This window comes from Pituophis catenifer, unplaced genomic scaffold, assembly GCF_029215685.1.
Source record: "Pituophis catenifer annectens isolate HBS135680 unplaced genomic scaffold, rPitCat1.0.hap2 SCAF_1, whole genome shotgun sequence".
In the NCBI taxonomy this organism is placed as follows: domain Eukaryota; kingdom Metazoa; phylum Chordata; class Lepidosauria; order Squamata; family Colubridae; genus Pituophis; species Pituophis catenifer.
Window position 1 is genome coordinate 240,704,034 of NW_027256881.1, and position 23,988 is coordinate 240,728,021.

The 23,988-nt window shown below is 42.2% G+C and overlaps 1 protein-coding gene across 1 annotated transcript; it reads right to left on the reverse strand.

Annotated features, from left to right (window-relative positions):
• Window positions 1–466: 466 nt before the first annotated feature.
• Window positions 467–11,542, reverse strand: LOC139327508 (veficolin-1-like). Its single transcript, XM_070957350.1, has 8 exons — window positions 11,425–11,542; window positions 10,302–10,439; window positions 9,589–9,651; window positions 8,897–8,932; window positions 8,100–8,233; window positions 5,735–5,864; window positions 3,839–3,973; window positions 467–1,640 (listed from the first exon to the last, which is right to left on the reverse strand). Exons 1-8 carry the CDS (start codon window positions 11,522–11,524, stop codon window positions 1,390–1,392), a joined length of 987 nt encoding a protein of 328 aa, XP_070813451.1. The 5' UTR covers window positions 11,525–11,542; the 3' UTR covers window positions 467–1,389.
• Between the last annotated feature and the right edge of the window lie 12,446 nt (window positions 11,543–23,988).

The following is a 23,988-nucleotide window of genomic DNA, read 5'->3' on the forward strand; positions in this document are numbered from 1 at the left end:
AAATATAGTGCCGATGGCAGGGAATCTGAACTCATGTCAGATTGCTTTGAATTGGTCACAGCAGCTAGAGCTCCTGGAAATTTGGCTTCAGCATCCTCTTAAAATCTCCCTCTCCTCCCTGCACCGTACAAAGCAATGCTGAGGTGATGGTACTAATAATTGCACTAGGATCCTGTCATGGCTCACTGGTGTGCTTGTGAGGTTATCATAAAAATATCTGGGGACAGAACAGTGAAGGGGGAAAAATATCTGTTCACTGGTTTCAGACTGTGAGAATCAGGTTGATACTTTTTAGTAGAGTAAGATTCATGCATCTTACATATATTCAAGAATTATGGATATTTGTATAGAGATAGAAAAAAGCAAACGGGGAATATTAGTGTATACATTTTTATATAATAAAATAAAAGCAATAACAAGAAGGAAGCTTAGAAATTGAATGGCAGTATCATGCATGATTAAATAATACGGTGAGTGGCATTAGAGCAATATATTAAAACAGAATAATTAAATAATGTTAGACTATAATTTAATATAAATGTGTATTATTATTAGAAATATATAAGTTGGTTCAATGTAATAACTATGATAAATTTTACTAGTTCTCTTTGTATTAGAATGTATGATACCCAGGTGCCAAACTGTTCACGCATTGATATGTATATGTAAAACAAAATAAAAAATTTGAAACAAAAAAAAAGAATTATGGATATTTCCTTTAGTGTTCCTCTTTGCAATATAGAAAAATAAAATCTTCTGAAAGGAAAGAAGAGACTGTTCACAGATTGTTGGTTGAACTGTTTCCATTAAAATGCATCTCTCTCGGGTGATATCTATGTTTGGAGAAACACTGTCAAGGTTCAGTTCCTTCCATGCAACATTTCCCCTTCTTTCCAATTAGTTCAAAGTGACATCCTCAGGTTGCAAAACCTCACACAGCCAGTTCATCAGCTCTAGTGGGTCAATAATGTCCATGAATTCTTTGGCTCTCTTATGGTGCTATGAGGCAGCCTCATGCTACAACCTCAGGAATGGGAAGACTTTGTAAGAGTACGAAATATTTCATATAATTGAAAGGGTTATATCAATGTTTTAAGGTTTTTCTGGAATACCCGATACATTTAGGGATGATACAGTAATCAGAATAACTGTTTATAGTGTGAGGATTCTAGACATTCAATCAAAATTTATTAGGCTAGTGGCCTTCATAAGATAACAGTGGAAAACATCCCAAATTGAAGATGCTAAATTCTCATGCAAGAGACAGCTGGGTATCCTCCATCCTCAAACTAGCCTTTTCCTTTCAAATACCTTTAATTCCCAAATGAAGGCACCCCCTCATTCATTCAGCAAGTCAGTTGAACAATTCTGAATATATTGATATTTCACCTATTGAGGTCTAATTTTCATGTCCACATATTTGTAAGAATAATGGTACCCCTTTCCAGCAGACCAGTTGATGCCATCAGCAAAAGAGCTATGTTCTCCTTTGTGATACAGGCCATTCAGGTTGGAAGAGTGGCAGGCAGCATACCACCAACCTCCCTTGTAACTCACAGCACAACTTGAGGGTTCTTTGACATCATTGTCTTTGTCTTTTGTAGAGAATGCCATGCCTTTATGTCCTGAGAAAGAATCCCCTGAGTGAAGATAATCAGAGGAGAAAGTCAATGATTTACTGTATTGTTGCTTTCAGTCACAGTGCTACAACTGTGAAAAATTTATATTCTCTGCTAGGAAGAATTCAGCAGGAAATAAAAAATGATAGAATGCATAATTTATATGCAGAAATTCCTAACTCAGTTTATCACATTACCAGGTTGGAATTCCTTATACCATTGTTTGCAAATAGGCATTGTTTGCAAATCATGTCACATGCCAAACTATAAACCATGGTTTACAAACACATCTAGACTTCCTAATATCCTAACTAAAAACCAATTGACGTAGAACAATGTAATAAGATCACCACATACTATTATATGAGAAATATGTAAATTATTATATTATATATATACAAATTATATATGTTTAAAATTCTAGATGCAGTTCTGGAGTTTATTTTTTCATTCATGATTAAAGATTAAAAAAATGAGAACGAATCAAAAATATACCACACATGACACAGTTAGCAGGGAATCATTTAAAAAAATACATTATGAAATAAAATATCACAAAATAATAGAAAAGCAATCCTAAGGCCAAATTCAAACCTTTTTCTTCCTGGTGGCAAAGTGCAATAAAGCAAATTTATCTCTTTTCATAGATAAATGAATAGATTGACGTTTTAACAGAAAATAAATTATTTCTGCTTCAGGCCAGAGAGCCAGCTTAAGGCACCAGGCTAGAAACCAAGAAACTGAATCCTACCATGTTTTCTTGAAAATAAGCCCTCCCCGAAAATATTTAAGCGCATGCGCAGCCAATCTGGTTAGGGTTAGGGAGACAGAGCTGGAAATCACGTAAGATGGCAAGAGGAACCCCATCTTGCTCCATGTACCCCAAAATAATAAGACCTCCCCGAAAATAAGGCCAAGCGCTTATTTCGGGGTTCAAAAAAATATAAGACAAAAAAATATAAGAAAAAAATATAAAAAATATAAGGGTCTTATTTTCGGGGGAACACTGTAGTCACACTTTAGGCATAAAACCAGCTGGATGACCTTGGGCCAGTCTCTCTCTCTCTCTCCCCACTCCATCCGCCTCCCACCACACCCCAGGATGCAGGCATAGGCAAGCCACTTCTGAAATCTTGCCAAGAAAATTTCATGGACTTGTCCACATGGTTGCCAGGAGTCAAAATGGGTTCAATAGAATAAAGTTGGTTAGTTCTTTATGCCAACCTAAACAGTAAGGAAGGAATTGTTCATTTGGAGCACCTCTTGTCAAAGCAATAGCAATAGCAATAGCAATAGCAATAGCAATAGCAATAGCAATAGCAATAGCAATAGCAATAGCAATAGCAATAGCAGTAGCACTTAGACTTAGACTTATATACCACTTCACAGTGCTTCACAGCCCTCTCTAAGTGGTTTACAGAGTCAAAATATTGCCCCCAACAATCTGGGTCCTCATTTTACTGACTTTGGAAGAATGTAAGGCTGAGTCAATCTTGAATCGAATTGCCAAAATGCTGGCAGCCAGCAGTCAGGAGAATAAGCCTGCAGTGCTGCATTCTAACCACTGCGCCACCACAGCTCATAAAAGGTCAGGGCAGCAATACACAGGCAATACAATTAGTCTTCATTTAGCAGACAGCGATCATTCACAGTTAAAATAGAGATGAAAAAGTAACTTTGTGACCAATGCCCACATTTATGATTTTGCAGGTCTTCTAAAGCAAAGGAAAGCTGAAGTAAGATCATAAGCACAGTTATTGTTTTACTTAGCGACTGTTTGGCTTAACAACTGAATTGCTGGTCCCAATTATGACTGCTAAATGAGGACTATGTGTACATATTCTGATCGCTTCATATGAACACAGACATAATTGTTTCAAGAGAAGGACACTTAATTTGTTTAAAGGATGACAGAAATGCATCAAATGTAATATTACACGCAACAGTACCGAAATAATGCATTTTTTCACCATTAGCAATACTGATAATTCTAAAATTCACTATCAAAAATAATATATTTTTTATGAATAGAAGTGGAAGGCAAAACCATAAGGAATGTTTTTTATACTCATATGGTGCCATGAGGCTTGTGGACTTGGCTAAAAGCCTTCAGAAAAACACCTGCTGTATATGGCAGATTTTTAACTGTCTTAATTGTGTTTTATGATCTATTCTACATCAAGGTTCTCCAATGAAGAAACAGCCTCTGTATTACTTACCCATGTTGCCATCCAAATAGGAGCCCAACATTAGCTTATAGTTTTCACTTTCATTTGCAATTCTGAAACTGGAATATGTTGCAAAGGTTGTGGAACCATTGAAATCTTCCACATCAATTCGCAATTGCTGTGTTCCTAAACACCAAAGGATAGATGTTATTAGAGAATGGATACTGGAGATAAAGAAATCCTTGAAGCAGGGGTGAAATCCAGCAGGTTCTGACAGGTTCTGGAGAACCAGTAGCGGAAATTTTGAGTAGTTTGGAGAACTGGCAAATACCACCTCTGGCTGGCCCCAGAGTGGGGTGGGAATGGAGATTTTGCAATATCCTTCCCCCAAGAGTGGGGACAGAATGGGGATTTTGCAGTATCCTTCCCCTGCCATGCCCACCAAGCCACGCCCACAGAACTGATAGTAAAAAAATTTGAATTTCACCGCTGACTTGAAGGTAATCATGTCATGAAGGTAATCATAATCATATTGATCATTGTAGTAGACTTTAATTCCACAAGGACATAACCACAGATCCACCATGGCTCATAAAAGGTTAGATATCATTGCTTTTCGATGGACATGGCTCATAGTGGAAAACCAGTGAGAACTAACAAAATGGAGGAACAGAATTACAGGAGCATAAGAGTTGGCCCAGGAAAATTAAACCACTCTCAGAAAGTCACAAATTTTGTCGGGTCATTTTGCACAATTAGCCAGAAAGTCATCCATGCATTGCCACTTTTTCTTTTTCTTAAACAAAGTCAATATTTTTAATAACAGTTCACCTATATATGGCGAGTAAGGCAGTTAGTTATCAACCGTCTTGGGGGAACCATGCTACATAAAGCTTTGAAAAAAAAGTTTATTTTCCTCAGATTTCATTTATGAATTTGGAATGTACCATTAATCTTTATGGAAGGAAATGGAAGGTAAGTATTATGAACCTACAAGAACAGATCAGAGTCTTTCTTTTATGCATAAATGTGTCCCGTGATGAAAAGACAGTCTCTAGTAATTTATTTATTTATTTATTAAATTTTTATACCGCCCTTCTCCCAAAGGACTCAGGGCAGTGAACAGCCAGGATTAAAATACATACAATATGAAAATTAAAATAATTTAAAAATAATTAAATCAAATTTGGCTTCCCCAATTTAAAACCCCTTACCCATAAAATTAACCAATTAAAAATTTTAAGCCAGCCCGGCTTGCTGAAATAAGAAAGTCTTCAGCGCCCAGCGGAAAGTACGGAGGTCTGGGATCAGTCGTATCCCTGGGGGTAGTTTGTTCCAGAGGGCAGGTGCCCCCACAGAGAAGGCTCTCCCCGTGAGGGTCACCAGTCGACATTGCTTGACCGACGGCACCCTGAGGAGACCCTCTCTGTGGGAGCATATTGGCCGGTGGGAGATTATCGGTGGCAGAAGGTGGTCTCGTAAATACCCAGGCCCTATGCCATGGAGCGCTTTAAAGATGAGAACCAATACCTTGAAGCGCACCCGGAAGACCACCGGAAGCTAGTGCAGCTCGCGCAGGAGAGGTGTTACATGGGAGCGCCATGTCGCCCCCATAATCACCCATGCAGCTGCATTCTGGACCAGTTGGAGCCTCTGGTGCTCCTCAAGGGGAGCTGCATGTAGAGAGCATTACAGTAGTCCAGGTGGGAAGTAACGAGGGCATGAGTGACCGTGCATAAGTAGTCCCAATCCAGAAAGGGGCGCAACTGGCGTATCAGGCAAATATTAGAGACAGAATCTGAATCTCTAATATTAGAAACAGAATCTGAAAGGACTGATATTCATCTTTCCTTATAAATTAATTCTGATAGTGATGAGTGTTATCAATGTAAACGTATTTAATTCATCAAACTGAGCCTCAGGTAGAAGAGGAGATTTTGGACTTACCAGAACTGGTGAGAAGATGGATCTTATCATTGCCCAACCAGAATTCTGATCCTTGCCTCCCAAATCCTTTCTTGTATGATTCCCAGTTACGGTAGAAATTGACAGAGCCATCCTGCCTCCTCTGGAAGACCTGGTTGAGAGAGACAATCTGCTTTCTTAATATTATACCATTTCCACTTGGGTCTCTCATCCTGGCTTAGCAAGTTCTTACTAGGCTACTGCTTTAAAAGTAAAACATTGTGGCAGGGTGACTGCATAATTAAAAAGTTGTTTGGAAGCACTACTACTCATGTTGTCTGGACCTAAAATGCAGTATGAAAGGCCACCTTTGCCTGCACTCACATTTGGATCAAAAGAAAGGAATGAAGAAAAACTGAAGTAGCATAGAATTGCTTATTTTTTTCTAGAATAAGGATTGCCCTCTCTTCTTTGCAGAGCTTGAGGGGTTAGGGTTCCTGCTGAGGAAGGGGCAACCCAAGATCTCCTGAACTCTGCTTCAGACAAGTAGAAGGGAGATTACAATAATTTCCTCCAAAGCACCTGAGAGCAAGATAAGAAGTAACAGATGGAAACTTATCAAAGAGAGATCCCACCTAGAACTAAGGAGATATTTCCTGTCAGTAAGAACAATTAATCAGTGGAACAGCTTGCTTCCAGAAGTTGTGGGTGTACCATTACTGGAGGTTTTTAAGAAGAGACTGGACAGCCATTTGTCTGAAATGGCATAGGCCATAGGGCCTTCTGCTTGAAGGTCCCTGCCAACTCTGTTATTCTGTATTCAGTGCTCTGTACAAAGGTTCTCCAACCTGGCCCCCTCCAGGTATGCTGGACAGAACTCTTGACATTCTCAGCCAGCAGCACAAACAGCTGGGAATCCTAGATACTGTCACCCAGGGGTGAAATGCTCCCGGTTCGGACCAGCTCGGGCGAGTAGGTAGCGATGATGGCTGGTGGTTCAGAGAACCAGTAGCAATGGCAACCCAAGGCTCCGCCTACCCGCCCAGTCATCTTTACTTCCTGCTTTTACTCCCAGAGAGCCGGTAGTAAAAAATGCTTAAAAAGTTAAAAAAAAAGTTCCGACGATCAGCTGAGCAATGTGTGACCATGGGAACTTTTTTTTTTTTTTTTTTTTTTTTACTTTTTAAGCATTTTTTTCTACCGGTTCCAGAGAAACAAAGTGCTCGGCTGCTGCTCTTTTTCACTCACCCTGAGCTTCCTGCTGTGGATTTTCATGCCTTGCTTCACACACCTGGGATTGTCATCCTCGTCTTCTTCTTCCTCCTCCTCCTCTCCAAGTGGAAAAATGCCAGGAGCGCAAAAAGAAGCGCTTGCTTGCTCCTGACGTTTTTCCATTTGTAAGGAAGCTTTCATGAAGGCAAGTCTGGCTTCCTGTGCTGCTCGCTAAAAACTTCACCAGTACTGCTGTGCACAGCAGCCTGTGCCTGCTGTCCCATCCCCAGCCGGCTGAACCAGAGTTGGGAAATTTACCCCTTCAATCCACCCCCACCTTCATTCCTCTTTTCTTTGGAGGCCAACCTGAAGGAGCCTCAAGTCATTCAAAAGGTCTTTTAAAGCCTCTGTGTGTGCTGCACTGAATGTCGGTGTCGAGGCAGGGAGGGGGAGGGAAATGACCCCTCCAATCCACCCCCGCCTTCATTCAAAGGTCTTTTAAAGCCTCTGTGTGTTTGTGTGGGTGTGTGTACAGCGGTACTGATGAGATTTTTAGCACAGAAAGCCAGGCTTGTCTTCACAAGGTACGAAAGCTTCCTTACAAATGGAAAAAGGCCAGGAGCAAGCAAGCGCTTCTTTTTGCGCTCCTGGCATTTTTCCACCTGGAGAGGAGGAGGAAGAAGAAGACAAGGGTGACAATCCCGGGCATGTGAAGCAAGGTGATCCGCAACAGGAAGCTCGGGCTGAGTGAAAAGGGGGAGCAGCCGAACAATTTGTTGCCCCCCGTCATCTCCCTGACTGGGTGGCCGAGGTAGAAAGGCTTGCAATCTTTTGGGCTAGGAGGTGTTGGATCAGGCTTGGCGAGGGGGGGTCAGGCTGGTCAGGTGCTGATCATCAGAAACTTTTTTTACTTTTTAAAGCATTTTTTACTAGTTAAAAATGCTTTAAAAAGTAAAAAAAAAATTGACCACGCCCACCCAGTCACATGACCACCACCAGGCCATACCCCCCAAGCCACGCCCACAGAACCAGTGGCAAAAAAAATTAGATTTCACCCCTGCTGTCACCCCAACAGATCTGGAGGGAGCCAGGTTGGAAAAAGCTGAGTTAGCCTTTGAATATTACTAATGAATTAAAAGGTATTTTCCTGCTTTCATTATGTTGGAAGCAAACATCTCTAAGATCTCTTACTTACCAACCAGCCCCCTCCATCTACTTCCATGTCACAGAAAACCACCATCACTTTCCCTGTGATTGGATAGATGGTGTACCAGCCAGTGAGGGTTTCTCCTTGTTCATGGAGCTCCTTGCAGTTTCGGGCTCTTCCCTCTGAGAGAAGAATATTGGGGGTGGGGGGGTTAAAATGTGTGGATCAGTTCAGATTCTCTCTGTTCTGAAAATATATATGGTGAGACAATTAGAGGTTTCTGTGCAAGAATGTCTTCATTGAAATCACCATAATGTCTATTGTAGGAGAATGGATACACGTTGGTATGCAATAATATTTTTAAAATTAAAGAAAATATCTATTTACTTATTTATTTATAATATTTATATGCCATCCATCTCATATCCAATGATTCTGAGTGGCTTACAGCATATAGGAATAGGTACATCCTTCAAGACCTGAATAAGACATACAGTATTTGCATATGTAGCAGGTTCTCCAACTAGAGTCATTAATTATCAGGGAGGGGGATCACGGGAGATAGAGTCTAGCATTTTTAGAAGACACAGGTTGGAGAAAGCTGATATGTGCAGATGAAATGCATCACAATGATCCTTAAACTGTGATCAGACAATTTGTACTATTCCAAACATACATTCTAGCCTGTTCAGGCAGTTTTGCATTTATTATCCTGAGTGATAAAGGTCATACAAAGAGAGATAAAGAGACGAAATGAAGATAAAATCAAGCTGATGGCATTTGTGCCAATTATCTGGAGAAGTTTGAAGTGACTGAATAAGCAAGAGGAGAATGCTTAGACATACCTTCCGGCTGACAGCCTTCTAATTGGCACGGTTCCCCTGTGGAAAGAGGAAAAAAAACCCTGCTTTTGAGCTGAACAGACTCAGGGCTCCAAGTCAAAGGAAATATGAAGATGAGGACTATTTCACAGTTTCTCCTCAACTTACAATTGTTCATTTAATGACCATTTGGAGTTACAAAGGCACTGAAAAAAGTGACTTATGACAACTGTTGCAGCATCTCTGTATTCACACTATCAAAATTCAGAGATTTGGTAATTTGCTCATATTTATAATGGCTGCAGTGTCCCAGAGTCTTGTCATCACCTTGGCAACTTTCTGAAAATCCAATCCACTGGGGAAGCCAGATTTACTTAAGAAGCATCTTACTAACAACTGCAGCAATTCTGTGGCACAAAAAGTCATAAAATGGGGGAAAACTCACTTAACAACTGTCTTAGCAATGGAAATTTTGGGCTCAATTGTGGTCATGCGTTGAGAACTATCTGTTTATCAACACCTCTCTTTATGCAAGTTTGTTATCTATTTCTTGCCTAGAGGAATAGACATGTAGAAAATCCACCTGCAAAGAACTTGTCTTGCAGAGTGATCACCAAAGTAGAAGCTTCAGTAAGAATATTTGTTTGGAGGCCAAGATGCCTTAGGATTTCCATATATCTCCCTCATTAAAAAACGGATCTCTGGAGATACATTACCTTTGTCTCCTTTGTCTCCCTTTGGTCCAGCTTTTCCAGGTATCCCAGCAGAGCCCTTTCCACCTAAGGAGAACAGAACAAAGCTCCTTAAAAGAACACCTGGAATATACCAAGAGTTTTCCAAATCTTGTCTTTATAAAAAGCAAGACAATCACAGAGGCTTTTATCTCTCAGTTTGCAAAAAGGGGGCAACAACCCTTTCATAAACAGGAGAGCTACCTATACACTTTCCACATAATGGAAGAATGTATAACTATTTTGATTGTTTTTCAGGTTTTCCTCATCTTTCTCAAGCACTGCAAAGACCGTAACACCTTGCTAGGAAAGAACTGACTGATCCCTGGAAAGGAAGGAAGCTAATGGGCATAAGAATAGTTCTTTTAACAAAATGATACAATCCATCCTCCCTAAAAAAGAACTAGAAGTTCCAACTACAGAGGCATTCCCAACTGCTACTATTGTACAACCATCAGCATTTTTAAAATCCTCTTCCTGACCTGAAATGCAACCTTCCTAGTACAGCACCCTCCCTTCCTAGCTGGAATTTGAGGGGCAGGACATGTTTTTCATCCCTCTGCCAAGTAACCTTGGTGATGCTTTCTCCAACATCCATTCTTCTAGACTGTCCAGGCTTTGAGTTTCCTAGTAACAGAGCAAATAAGCTGCTAGATCTCTTTGACATCAATTGACAACAGAAGTCGGCATCAACTTACCTGGGGGGCCCTGAGGTCCTGGCTCACCCTTGGCTCCAGAAAGACCATTTGTTCCTGGCACACCTGGAATTCCAGGTATCCCTGCCTGGCCCTGGAGAACAATCTTGTCACTCCCACATTGTTCTAAGCTCTTCAGCTCTGGAATAGAAGAAAGAGCATAAAAAGAATGAGAAACTAAACAAAAGCAAGAAGGTTTTACTCACAGTCTGACAAGTCACACAGTGGCCCTAGTTTGGATCAGGGGTGAAATCCAGCAGGTTCTGAAGGTTCTCGAGAACAAGAAGCGGAAATTTTGAGTAGTTTGTAGAACCAGCAAATACGCCCTCTGTCTGGTCCCAGAGTGGGGTGGGAATGGAGATTTTGCAGTATCCTTCCCCTGCCACACTCACTAAGACATGCCCACCAAGCCACGCCCACAGAACTGGTAGTAAAAAAATTGAATTTCACCACTGGTTTGGATGCTAGAAAATCAGGATGATGCAGCAGATAACATTGGATTTCTATTATGGGGAATTTTAGACAAGTTCACTCTTATTTTTTACTGAGCCTTTGCAAGTGTTTAAAGCCTGCATTTTTTGAACTGCAAGAGGAAGGGTGAGAGGGGCTGAAGAACAATGACATGTACCTGATACCTAACATATATACATTTTCCTGTCAAATATTCTAGTTGATTACCTTACACACTTTTTGGCCAAAGACAAACTCCACTGGTCTATTTCTTTCCCTAGCCATCAAATCCTTCTTCTAGAACTGCTGTAATTTCACTAAAGCTCCTTCTGTGGGTCTGACAACTTTGCTCCTTGAACATCCCTTCCTCCCCCCCCGCCCCCCCCCCCCAATAACCAAGCAGAAATTGACTACTAGACAATGCCTTTTACACATTGTTGTATTTGGGTTTCACAATGGGAAAAAAATAATAAACAAAATTAACCTGAGCCTGGAGGTGTGGCAAAGTGCCAAACAGCACCTTCCCTAAAGGGAGGGGAAGTCCCAGGAGCTGGAAGGTGAAATGAGACGGGCGTTCCCACTGGTGATGAAGTGTCCTGCGGTTATGGGAGAAGCTCTCTAGAGCAATCTATCTTAATTAACTGGCTCACCCCAGAAAGGACCAATTGAGACTCACGTGCACAGCAGCTGGTTTCTGTCTCCTCCTGTGTGGATAGTCCCCTCTCTGCAGACAGAGCAATCAGGAATAGGAAGCAAAAACCAATCCAAGTTGTCATCTTGCCTCAGGGAACCTAGTTTCCTGTCCTTGAAATATGTCTTTGAACTGAGCTGGGGGTTTAGGCGGTTCTTGTATTTATAGCAATGCCTAAGTGTTCCGTAAACAGAGTAATGAGGAAATAATAGAATTTCCTTGCAAGAGTACAGGAGAAAACTATGTTGAAATTCTTCTCTTGCAACATCTTCTTTCACAAATCTTGGCACCATTCACAATCTTTGCAGATGAGGGATGGATCTCTAGAAATAAACAGAAATCCCTGCATTGCATTACTTTCCCCACCCTTTGTCCTTCCTTGAGCATTTTCTGTGGGACAATGTGGATCTTTAACCTCGGTTATCAGAGGGAGAGGAGAAACATGAGTGAGCTGCACTTCAGATAAACAAATACGTCAGCTTTTACGATTTTCCTTCTTGGATAAATACTCCCTGACAAAAACTGACAATACCCCAATTAGCTCGCAAGTTGAATGTATGTAATTTAAAAGCTGTTCATTAATCTCTTGCAATTTTCATATGTTCTTATGGATTATAAATGCATTTTACACCTAGACAAGTATGAGTATAGACTAAATTGTTTTTAAAAATATACAGAGTGAAAGAAAGGTTAGAAAGTAGATTAATATCCAGAAAGTAGATCAATATCTATTAGGCTTTTGTCAAAAGGAACGTATGTGATCCTAACCAGTCTTGCCATAAACACAGGTTAAATTAAAAATAAAAAAAATCTCTTGTAATGGTATGTGAGAAAGATCTTGGGCCTACTTTTCCAAGCCATTGTTGTGGAAAGAAGAAGCTTGCATTCTCTCAGTCAGTTAAGACAACAGTCTTCTTTTCACACCTCCAGTTTAATTTTTTCCATTCCTGGTAATGGTTAGGTTTTTTTCTGACTTCGACTGCAATTTCTGTGTAATTGGTACTTGAGAATGAGGGGGAAGGGAAACATGCAATTGAAACCCCACTCCTTTTTAATATTTGAACACATGGATAAATAATCTGCCATGAATATCATTGGATACTTTAAAAAGGTGAAGCTTTGATTGTGAAGTTATGGTTGCCATGTTGACTTTTTGATCTCCCTTCATTGGGACAGAGGACAAAATGACATGTATGGAATGTTTGATTAACAATGGTTTGTTCTGTTTTGTCTGGGTTACAGAACTGGGAGAGATAAAGGTATCACTGGACAGCTTAATTTTGAAGCCAGAATGGGCTACACCCAGCTCAGTGGAGAACAACCAAACCAATATAGAGCCCAAAGGAAGGCAGCAATCAGGGTCCAATCTGTGATGACTTGCTCTACCAGGGACTCTGTCACAAGGAAGGTTCAAGCAACCAGGGCAGTCAGTCACCAGAAATCGATGTCCCTTCCAGCTTTGGAGCTCCTTCTTAGGAGATCTTTTGCCGAAGCTCAAGTCTCCCTGCTTAAACTCAATAGTGTTCCTCAAGCCTGACCCAGCTTCCAAGTCCACCCAAGTCTATTGAGCTTGTTCAACAAAAGCCCCATTTGTGCTATCCAGAAACAAAGAGCTTCAGTACCTCTGCATCTTTGGATAGTCAATCTAGAGCCAATCTCTAACCTTGGAAGAAGAAGTCGGAAGTCATTCTTTGTATAATTTGTGTTTTTTTCTTTTTCTTTATACTTTTTTACACTTCTGTCCCTGTTCTCTTTTTTACTCTTTATTATTTCTTTGTTCATTAATTTATGTTTTTAATGTTTATGCTTTGTAAAATGCAATACAATTATTTAGAAAAAAGAGTTGCCTCACTAACATGAAAGTTCAAGTGAAGCCGACTTTGAAGTTGCCTTACAAAGTCAGGTTCAGGTGTGCACACAGACAAACACATACACATAAATCATCTGTCCACCACACGAAGTCCACCATCAAACAGAAACTGCTGCGTTGTTCGCTGTTCTTCTGATTTCCTGCAATCCCCAGCTTGCACGTGCACGCTCCCATTTTCGTGCTTGGTGTCAAAAGTTTTGCCAACACTGGTTTATAGTCATACTTTGGAGATTAAAATATTCTGTTGCCAGCAAAATTAGAGATGAGAAACAAACTTTTTTCCCTTCTAGAGGCATTTCCTCTCAGCACTAAACTGCATTGTATATGTTGAAAATACTTTCCCAAAGGCTGCAACTTTTGTAAAACACCAGATCCTTCAGAAAAGCATGTAATAATCATACAGATAAAGTAAAATACCACAGAAACAAGTCAGACCAATTTATTTAGTGAGTCAGACTTCCTATTAAGTGCGAATGATGTGACTGAATCAGCAGCTGGAAGGAAGCAAAGATCATTTTTCTCCTTACAAGTTGATTCTCAGGTTTGATCTGAGTTACATTCTTTGTCAGATTTCCTTGAGCATAAAAAACACTGACATTGTTATCTCTGATATTGCTTCTGCCAACTTAGTCGTTTTAAGGCAATTCATTTATAAAAACCTTCCAAAGATGCTTTATTAATGCAGAGGGCCAAGTAACTCCTTTTCCTGAAGTGAATTCATAAAGCACAGATACACAAATGAGTAGAAACTATTGTGTTACCTTACCTATTTATGGACTATAGATCAATAAATGTCAGCTTTGTAGGACATGAAGGACACCTTTCTCTTCAACAAAAAAATTGGAAAACGAAGGAAAACCATCCTCATCTAAATAAAAAAGGGATCACTACAAGAGAGAACAGTTCAATGAACACATGAAGGAGCAGTTTTAAAGGTTTGCTGCATTTAATTTTCCCCCCCAGAATAGAGAAGAATAGTAATTGCTAGTACATTTTGGGTCATTTTGACAAATCTGTGAAACTGTGCTTTCATTTATTGTGGTCTAATTTTCATATCCGCATACTTGTAAGAATAATTGTACCCCTTTGCAACAGCCCAGTTGATGCCATCAGCATAAGAGGTATGTTCCCCTTTGTGATACAGGCCATTCAGGTTGGAAGAGTGGCATTTGGTATACTACCAGCCTCCTTTGAAACTTATGGCACAATTTCCATCATAGATATCACTGTTGTTAAGTTGGGTGAATGAGGACGCAGCAAGCCAGGCAGTGAGTGACAACAGCTCTGTTTATTAGGGTGAGAACCCAGCAACTGACCTAGGGAAACAGCTCCCTTTATATACCTTGCAGCTGTGGTGGTCAGCCAATCAGCTGAGGGTCAGTTAATTCAAACCTCCCACCAAACAAACCCATTTACATAACACTCCTCCCCTCCCAGAAGTCACTTTGGGTGTTATTTGCATACAAAGTCTTTCAGGTGACCAGGGCATGTACGTAGCCTGGTCGACCTGCGCAGTTCAGTCGGAGGGGCGACGTCGAGCAGGTCGGAGGGACTCCCTGTTTCTCTCTGCTCCGCCAATGGAACCTCCAAGATCTCCTCGTGGGCGGCGACTTTTTTGGCTGGCGGGAACTCCTTGCTGGGATGGCTCCGGATGCCAGGATCGTCAGCTAAGTCCTCCGCTGCACTTGAGCTTGACTTAGTTTGTTGTTCTGGCTGGTAGTCAGGGAGCGGTTCGTTGAAGTTTTCCTCGGCATCTGTTTCGATTCACCTTCGCAGTTGGTCTATGTGCCTGCGCCAAACTCTCCTGTCCCCCATGTCTACCCTGTATGATTTGGGCCCCGTAATCTCCGTGATTGTCCCTGCTTCCCAGAGTGGGCCCTTCCCGTAGTTTCTGGCGTGGACTGGAGTCCCTATGGTGAACTCCCTGAGTTTCCTCTCCTCCCCTTTGAAAACCTCGGGGGAATAATTGGGATTTAGCCTATCCAGTACCCCTCGGAGCTTCCTCCCCATGAGTAGTTCTGCCGGGCTTCGGCCTGTGGCTGTGCAAGGTGTGGAATGCTGGGCTGTTAGGAACCGATCTATCCTTTCCTGCCAGTCTCCAGGGCCTAGGCGTGAGAGGGCCTCTTTGGCCGTTCTTATGAATCTCTCAGCCTGTCCATTACTAGCTGGATGGAATGGGGCCGAGAGGACATGTCTGACCCCCAACTCCGCTAAATACCCTTCGAACTGTGTGGCCGTGAACTGGGGCCCATTATCTGACACTAAGATGTCCGGTAACCCATGTGTAGCGAATAACTGCCTTAGTTCCCTAATAACTGCATCGGTGGTAGTGGCCTTCGTGAGCTTAATTTCCAGCCACTTAGAAAATGCATCTACTACGACCATGAATGTCTGCCCGTGAAATGGTCCCGCGAAATCTATGTGGATTCTGGACCAGGGTCCCTTGGATCTTTCCCACTCCCTCACCGGTGTCGTTGGTGGATCTGGCCTAGACTCTTGGCAGGGCTGACACTTCCCCACCCACTTGGTACTGTCTGCGTCCACGTTGGGCCACCAGACGTAGCTCCTGGCTAGTCCTTTCATCCGTACAATTCCAGGGTGCCCCTTATGCAACAGTGTTAAGACCTTTTCCCTTAGGCACAAGGGAACAACAACCCGTTTGCCCCATAGCAAACACCCCCCTTGCATTGTTAGTTCGTCCTGTTTGCCCGTGTACTGTTTGAATTCCCCGCTCCCAGTCTTTTCCGGCCACCCCCTCGTCACCCAACTTGCGACTGTCCGGATCACGTGGTCTTTGTTGGAGGCTCTGGCTACCTCTGCTGATGTGATGGGCCCTGAGTCCAAAATGTCTATCAGCAGAATGGGGATGCCGGGTGTGGGGTCGTCCAGCTTGTCTGGTAGTGGGCAGAAGCTGAGTGCGTCGGCGTTTCCCATGTCCACCCCTGGTTGATGTACCAGGCGATAGGAGTAGGCTGCGAGGAAGATGGCCCAGCGTGTCATCCTGGGCGATAGGGCTGTCGGTGTTGGTCGGTCTCCTGTGAGGAGACCCAGGAGCGGGCAATGGTCAGTGATCAGGTCGAAATCCCTCCCGAACAGGTATTCGTGGAATTTCTTGACTCCCGAAATGGCAGTGAAGGCCTCTTTGTCAAGCTGACAAAGTAATTTCTCTCGGCGCTTGACAGAGTTCGGGAGTAGTAGGTAATGGGCACCTCTAGGCCATTCGGGAGTCTATGGCTCAGGACGGCTCCCACGCCGAAAGGGAATGCATCATAGGCTAAAACAAGGGGAAGCGTTGAGTTGTATTGAATCAAGAAACTCTCGGCTGATAGCAATTTCTTGATATTTGCAAACACCCTGTCCTTGGCCTTCCCCCAGGTCCATGTGGACTTTTTGGCTAACAGTCTGTGTAGGGGTTCAGCCACTGTTGCTTTGTCCTTTAAAAAGATCGCATAAAAGTTAGGCAGTCCCAGGAACGCTTGTAGTTCCGCCTTGTCTTTAGGGGTGGGGGCCTCTTGGATTGCCCTGATTTTACTCTCGGTGGGGTGTATGCCGGTGTCATCTACTCGGTACCCCAGGAACTCTACGGAGGGGACAGCAATCATGCATTTGTTGCATATGACCCGGAGTCCAGCCTTTCTGAATTTTTCTAACACCATTCTCAGCCTCCCCCCCAGTTGTTGCTCGTCTTCCGCCGTGATGAGTACATCATCGAAATAGGGGACTACCCCGGGGATTCCTTGCAGTAGCCACTCCATCGTACTTTGAAAAAGTCCGGGGGCTATGCTGACTCCGAATTGTAGGCGCGTGCACTTGAAGGCGCCTCTATGTGTTACGATAGTCTGTGCTTCCGCAGTAGCGCCATCTACCAGTAGCTGCTGGTACATCTGCGCAAGATCTAGTTTGGCGAAGATCTTGCTGGGGCCCAGGGAATGCAGGAGGTGGTGCACAATTGGGACCGGATAAACGCTCTGTTGCAGGGCCTTATTAATTGTGCATTTATAATCGGTGCATATGCGCACTGACCCGTCCGGTTTCATGGGTGTCACAATCGGGGTCTCCCATTTGGCGTGGTCGACTGGCACGAGCACCCCTTGCTTTATTAGCTTGTCCAATTCAATGTCTATTTTGGGCTTTAGGGCGAATGGCATCCTCCTAGGCTTTAAACGGATTGGGGCAATGCTGGGGTCGAGGTTGAATGAAATAGGGGTCCCCACATACTTGCCAAGCCTTTTGTCGAACATGTCCTGGAACTCCTGCATCAAATTGTCCCTCAGGGTGCTCTGGATGTTCCTCACTCCGGTGAATCCCATGCCCAGAGCTCGAAACCAGTCCATGCCCAGGAGGCTGGGGAGCTTGCCGCTGACGATGGTGAGAGGGAGCCTCTCGCTGATCTCCCCGTATCGTACTTGGAACTTGCCTATTCCCTCGACTGGGATGCGGTTCCCTTGGTAGTCCTTAAGCCAGTGTCGCTGTGCTTGGAGCTGCCGCTTGTGTGCGCTGGGGATGGCTTTCTTGAGGTTGGCCCACGACATGATGGATATGGGGAATCCCGTGTCAATCTCCATCTGGCACTCATGACCCTCAATCTCGACCGTGGTGTAGGTCTTCTTGCCGGGTGATGTGCAGGTCTGGCCAATGCGGATGGTGTAGGCCTCGATGTCTTCGATTTTCGCGCCCTTCCAGTTTCCGCCATCTTTATTGGATCTCTGGCATGGCGCCATTTCAGATTGGCTGGTTAGGCCACGTGGTTTGTGTCCCTTCGCTTGCTTGGCTCTGCAGACTCGAGTGATGTGCCCCTTTTTCTCGCAGACCCGGCAGATCGCATCCTGGAACTTGCAGTTCTGCCGGGGTTGGGGGCCTCCGCAGCTGGTGCAGTCGTCTCTGGGTCCCTGCCAGACCGGCCTGGACTGCTCGGTGCGGTAGACTTCTCCCTCGGACTCCCCTTTGCTCTCGGTGCTCACGGCCTCACGGTGTATGGTCGCCGACCTCTGTGCTGTCCGGCCATGGATGGTCCCCTGCAGTCTTTCGGCGGCCTTCACGGATGACTCTTGAGCTCTTGCCTCATCTAAGGCGATTTGCAGGGTCAGGTTCGATCTCGTAAGTAGCCTCTGTTGTAGCCGGCCGTCTCTCACTCCGCAGATTAGTTGCTCTAGGAGCATCTCATCTAGGTCTCGGTATTCGCACTGGTTTGTGGCCTTATGCAGGGTGGCAACGTACTCGCTGATTGACTCGCCATCCTGCTGTAGCCTCTGCCGGAACTCATAGCGTTGGACGTATTTGGAAGGCGTTGGGGCATAGTGGTCTTTCAGCAGGGTCTGTAGCATTGACCATGATATGGTGTGGACTGAATTCGGCTCCGCCAGGGCTTCGGCTGTGTCGAACACTCGTGGTCCGCAGTGGCTCAGGAACAGGGCCTTCTTCCTTATGTCTGGTAGTCCCTGCAGGTCGTTGGCCACCATGAAGCACTCGAACCGGGAGATGTAGGACCCCCACTTCTCCTCCTTGGGGTTGGTAGGGTGTAGGCAGACATCCTTCATGATTCTCCTGTGCTCTGCTCGCTCGCCTGGCTGGATTCTGTGGTCGGTTGTTCCGCTTCTCTCTCGGAACGTGATTTCAGCTCTTTTCGGTTGTGGCTTCAGCTCTTTCCTTGGCTGCTGGCCTCAAAATCCCATCTTCGTCGCCAATGTTAAGTTGGGTGAATGAGGACGCAGCAAGCCAGGCAGTGAGTGACAACAGCTCTGTTTATTAGGGTGAGAACCCAGCAACTGACCTAGGGAAACAGTTCCCTTTATATACCTTGCAGTTGTGGTGGTCAGCCAATTAGCTGAGGGTCAGTTAATTCAAACTGCCCACCAAACAAACCCATTTACATAACAACTGTCTCTGTCTTTGGTAGAGAATGCATGGTCATTGTATCCTAAGAAAAGAAAAGGAGGAAATCACAGGGAAGCACTAAGTTCATGTCTTCCAGGAATGCAAACCTGCAGGGTTTTTCACCAATGAAGAATCTTCTTACACCACTAAGAATTGGAAAGGGATCAAATATAAATGCTAGATCATCTGGTTTATTTGCACAATTTCCTAGATTTGAATATTGGCATCACTAGCCAGCCCAGTCAAGAAGATACATGTTTTTCAATGGCTTTACCTTTTTCTTAAAGCCATGGCTTGCTTGACTTGACTTTCTGAATGCACCACCATGAGATCCATCTAATAGGCTATGTTGTAAATATTTTTAATAAACCAGAATGTCTGAACCCCATTAACGCATTCAGCCAAAGAATGGATAAGTTTCCTGAATCTGGGATTGCATTTTGCTCCCTTGACCAATTGAAGTCCTCTTAATATTCACACCCCCATATTGTCCCTCTGATAAGCTCTGATAAGACTTTTGAAGCCAGACATTGCACTGATGAGAATATTACAGCTTCCAGAGAACAATCAATCAAAGAAGAAGGATATTTGTATTTGAGATGATACCTTTGAATTTTAGCTCAGGGATGTTGGGAGTCTAGATTTGTATGAAATTATGTTGTATAATTAGGTTAGTGACCAACAAATCCTTGGTAGCATTGCTGATTTTCCTGAAAGGAAAAAGGCTCCTTGGCATAAGAACAACTCATAGGACAAAATGATCTAATCCTCCTGTCTTTAAAAAGTTCCCACAATACCAGAGAACCAAAGAAGCATCTCCTGAATCCTTTGCTAAGATATTGAACTTAAGAATCCTGCTGGGGAAAAGCAGGGCTCTGCAAAGCCAGGATGATTTCTCTCCATCTGGGGGCCCTAAGGGGTCAAATTCACCCTGAAAGAGTGGTGAAGAAAGGAGGGCCCCTCGTCGATCGCAGAGAGATGGTGATCTTTCTGCTTGATTCGAGGAAACTCTCCAAAATTGACAGAGGAAAGGGCAGCCATATTTGTGTGGTCTGCCCAAAGCTGTGACAGCTGAAGAGAAAAGCACAATAAGTGACCTGTGGACATCATGCTGGAACTGGGTGAGGTTCTAATCCTTTTTCTACCACTTGGTGACTTATTCCTGGAAAAAAAGGACCTTTGAAGCAAAGAAAGTCTCTAAAGGTGAGAGGAAGGGACTTTTATTCCCTCCTCTAAAAGGAAGCAGCAACCCAAACTTTTAAAGAGACAGATACAGGGGACAAAAAAGAAAATTAGAACATTAAATGTAAGAACATTAAATACAAAGAAGAGGATTGGATTGATGGGGTAGTATCAGCCTGGACTGATGGGATAGTATATTTTAAAATTTTTAAAACTTTTCATATTTTTGTGTATATTTGTTGATTTTAACAGTTGCTTGGTAAATTGTTGTTGTGAGCCACCCTGAGTCCTTGGAGATAGGGCGGCATACAAATTTTATAAATAAATAAAATAATAAATAAATGAATTGGAATATAGTAATTTAGAAAATAACAAAATAGCTAAGAAGACCTTGGAAGGATTTGGGGTGACTTTTTAAATTATTTAATAACAGGAAAGAAAAGTGAAACTTTCACTTTATAAGATGGAAGATAGAGCTAGAATGACACTTAGTGGTGAAAAAGAAGTATAACACAAATTGGAGCGACCTGGAATAATAGCTGGAATAAGATAAAAAAACAGGTGCAAGACCATAAATATTTTGTAAGAAAAGTGATTTTTTTTTGGAACATATTGAACTTTGTGGATTACAAACATCATCTGACTTGTGCAACTGTTTAATGACTGAGTGAATTGACTTTTTGGACTATTTGGTGATTGGGGAGATTAGAGCTTGGTAGGCCATTTTGGATTTTAATCAGAAGTGGGTTCAGCAGGTTCTGACCAGTTCTGGAGAACCGGTTGTGGGAATTTTGAGTAGTTCGGAAAAACATGGGTAAAAATTCTGATTGGCCCCACCCCATCTATTCTTTGCCCCCCAAAGTCCCAGCTGATTAGGAGGAAATGGGGATTTTGCAGTAACCTTCCCCTGGAGTGGGGTGGGAATGGAGATTTTACAGTATCCTTCCCCTGCCATGCCCAACAAGTCATGCCCAACAAGCCATGCCACGCCCAACAAGCCACGCCCACAGAACCAATAGTAAAAATTTTGAAACCCACCATTGATTATAATCATCATTTGACAAAACAGTTTGAGGGGTGAAAGAAGAAGATCAAAACAATATACATATTCTGGATAAGGCTTTGAATGAGGAAGCTGGATTATAAAAACTGCTGATTTTGAACTGCTCTTTTTTTAGTGGATTTAATACTGGAGGCTATATAAAGCTGACACAAACTTAGAGATAAATTGTAAAGGTGTATTGATGAATTAATTAAGAGGATATATGGTATTGTATGTTATTATATGGTGGTATTAACTATAAGATTGACTGTGGAGGATTGTAGTAGATAAAGGATATTAAGAAACAGTAGGTTGAAGGGGAGCAAGTGGAGGATCAAATAAAAATGAGTGCTCCAAATTTAACTAAAATTGGGGGGAAAGCACCCTCCACACCAACATCTGCTGTGTCTAATCCATTCAATCAGAGATTAATAGAAACAATGGTACAAGAAAAAATGAGTGCTTTTTAAAGAGAAATACAATCTGTACTACAATCAATCCAGGATTTGTGTCAGCACTGACACAATTACTTCACACACAGAGGGAACAAGGAAAAATCATAGTGAAGTGAAAGGCAATTGGGAGGAGATGAAAGAACAGATGCATAACATGCATGTGAGATTAGGGAACTTTCAGCAAATGATAACAAAAGTGAACAAAGAATACAGAAAACAGAGGATAAATCAGAAAAAAACAGAACAAAAAATGATAGAAATAAACCAAAGATTGACACAATCAAATAAAAACCTGGAGGATGCAGTTATAATTTTGGAAATAGAGAAAGCAGCCTACTTCTTCAGATTTCAGAATATGCATGAGGATAAAGAAGATCTTCTGGAAATGATTATAGAGTTGTTAGCTGGTGCCCTAGAGATAGGGAAACAAGAGATGGGGGGGGGGGGGGAAATGATGAAATAGTTAGAATCAATTCGAGCTATGCAAAGAGATACAAGGTCCCCAGGGTGCTTGTTATAGGTGTTCAAGGATCGAGCCCAATAACTCCATTACACAGGTACTCTTTGAATTAGTAATCTTTATTCACAGGTATCTCATTCTTGCAGGTACAACTCTGGAACTGAGACTGGACTGCATGGCTGGACCTTAAGTACTCCCGGGGCGTGGCTAAGGTAAGGAGGGGTCAATGGGTTAGGGTGGACCCTGGGGATTGGCTTGCCCAGCCCCTCTGCCCCCAGTCCAGGATCTGAGGTCAGGCATTTATCTGTGACAGTGCTACATGTGAGATTTATAGAAAAATCAATAAGAGATGCAATATTGAGACGGGTAAGAGAGGACCCACTACAATATAGAGGAAAAGAAATTGTAGTGTTGAAACAGGTCCCTAGGAGGGTAAGAGATTCATGAAAAATATCAATTCTTGACTATTAAACTAATTGAAAGAGAAGTAAGCTTTAGATGGCTGATTCCAAAGGGAATTTTAGTCAATTTGGATGGTAAAAGATACAGATTGGATTCTATAGACAAGGCAACAGAATTTTATGATAGCTATATAGCTTCAACTGAGGGAAAAGAAACTGGAATATAAAAGACAGGAGGAACTGACAGTAGAAGAGAGAACTCCATGATGAGAAGAAGGAGAAACAGAGAAGCCAGAACAGAAGAAGCAAGAGCAAAAGATCAGGGACAGATAAGAACTAGAAGAATAAAACCTACATATAAGTAAAGGAGATGGAGAAGGAAAGTGAAATGTTGTCAATAAATATAAATGGATTGAACTCCCCCATAAAAAGGAAGAACATTTTTACACAATTACAAATGTTAAAAATAGATATAATTTGTCTGCAAGAAACTGATATAAAAAAACAACATTGTAAACTACTGGAATGTCCAAAAATTGAGAAATTTTATTTTTCATTAGCACAACAAAAGAAAAGAGGGGTAGCTTTATATATCAAGGAAACAAATAAACTCCAAAAAATATATGCAGATGAAGAAGGAAGGATCTTAATGGTGGAAATAGTAATGAACCCAAAACAGACACTTTTGATAGCAATATATGCGTCGAATAAGAAGCAAGAAGAATTTTATCAAAAATCACACAAAAATTACAAAATTGCATAAGAAGAAATTAGAAATCGGCTATCAAAATATCTGCTTAGTGGGAGATTTTAATGCAATTGTAGTTGCAAAACTAGAATAAAAGAGTAGTAAAGCAGGAAAAAGGAAAAAAAGATACTTCCTAAGGCATTTTTTTTTAAATGATAGAAGAAATTTGAATAAAAGATATGTGGAGAGAAATGAACACCCACCCAAATAAATATACATTTTATTCAACTAGACATAAATCCTGGTCCAGAATTTATATGATATGGATGTCACCCAAATTAAGAACCAACTTGCAGGAGTTTGAGATAGAAACTAATCTTTGGGCTGACCATAACCTGATGAAAGTAAGTTGGAAAGGAGAAAAGAAAAAGCTGAGAGGGACATTGAATCAATCTATATTAAAAGAGAAAGAATTTATACAAACAATAACAAAATAAATGGAATTTTTCTTCAGAGAAAATAAGAAAGAAGAGACATTATTGCAAAATGTATGGGATACTGCTAAAGCATACATTGG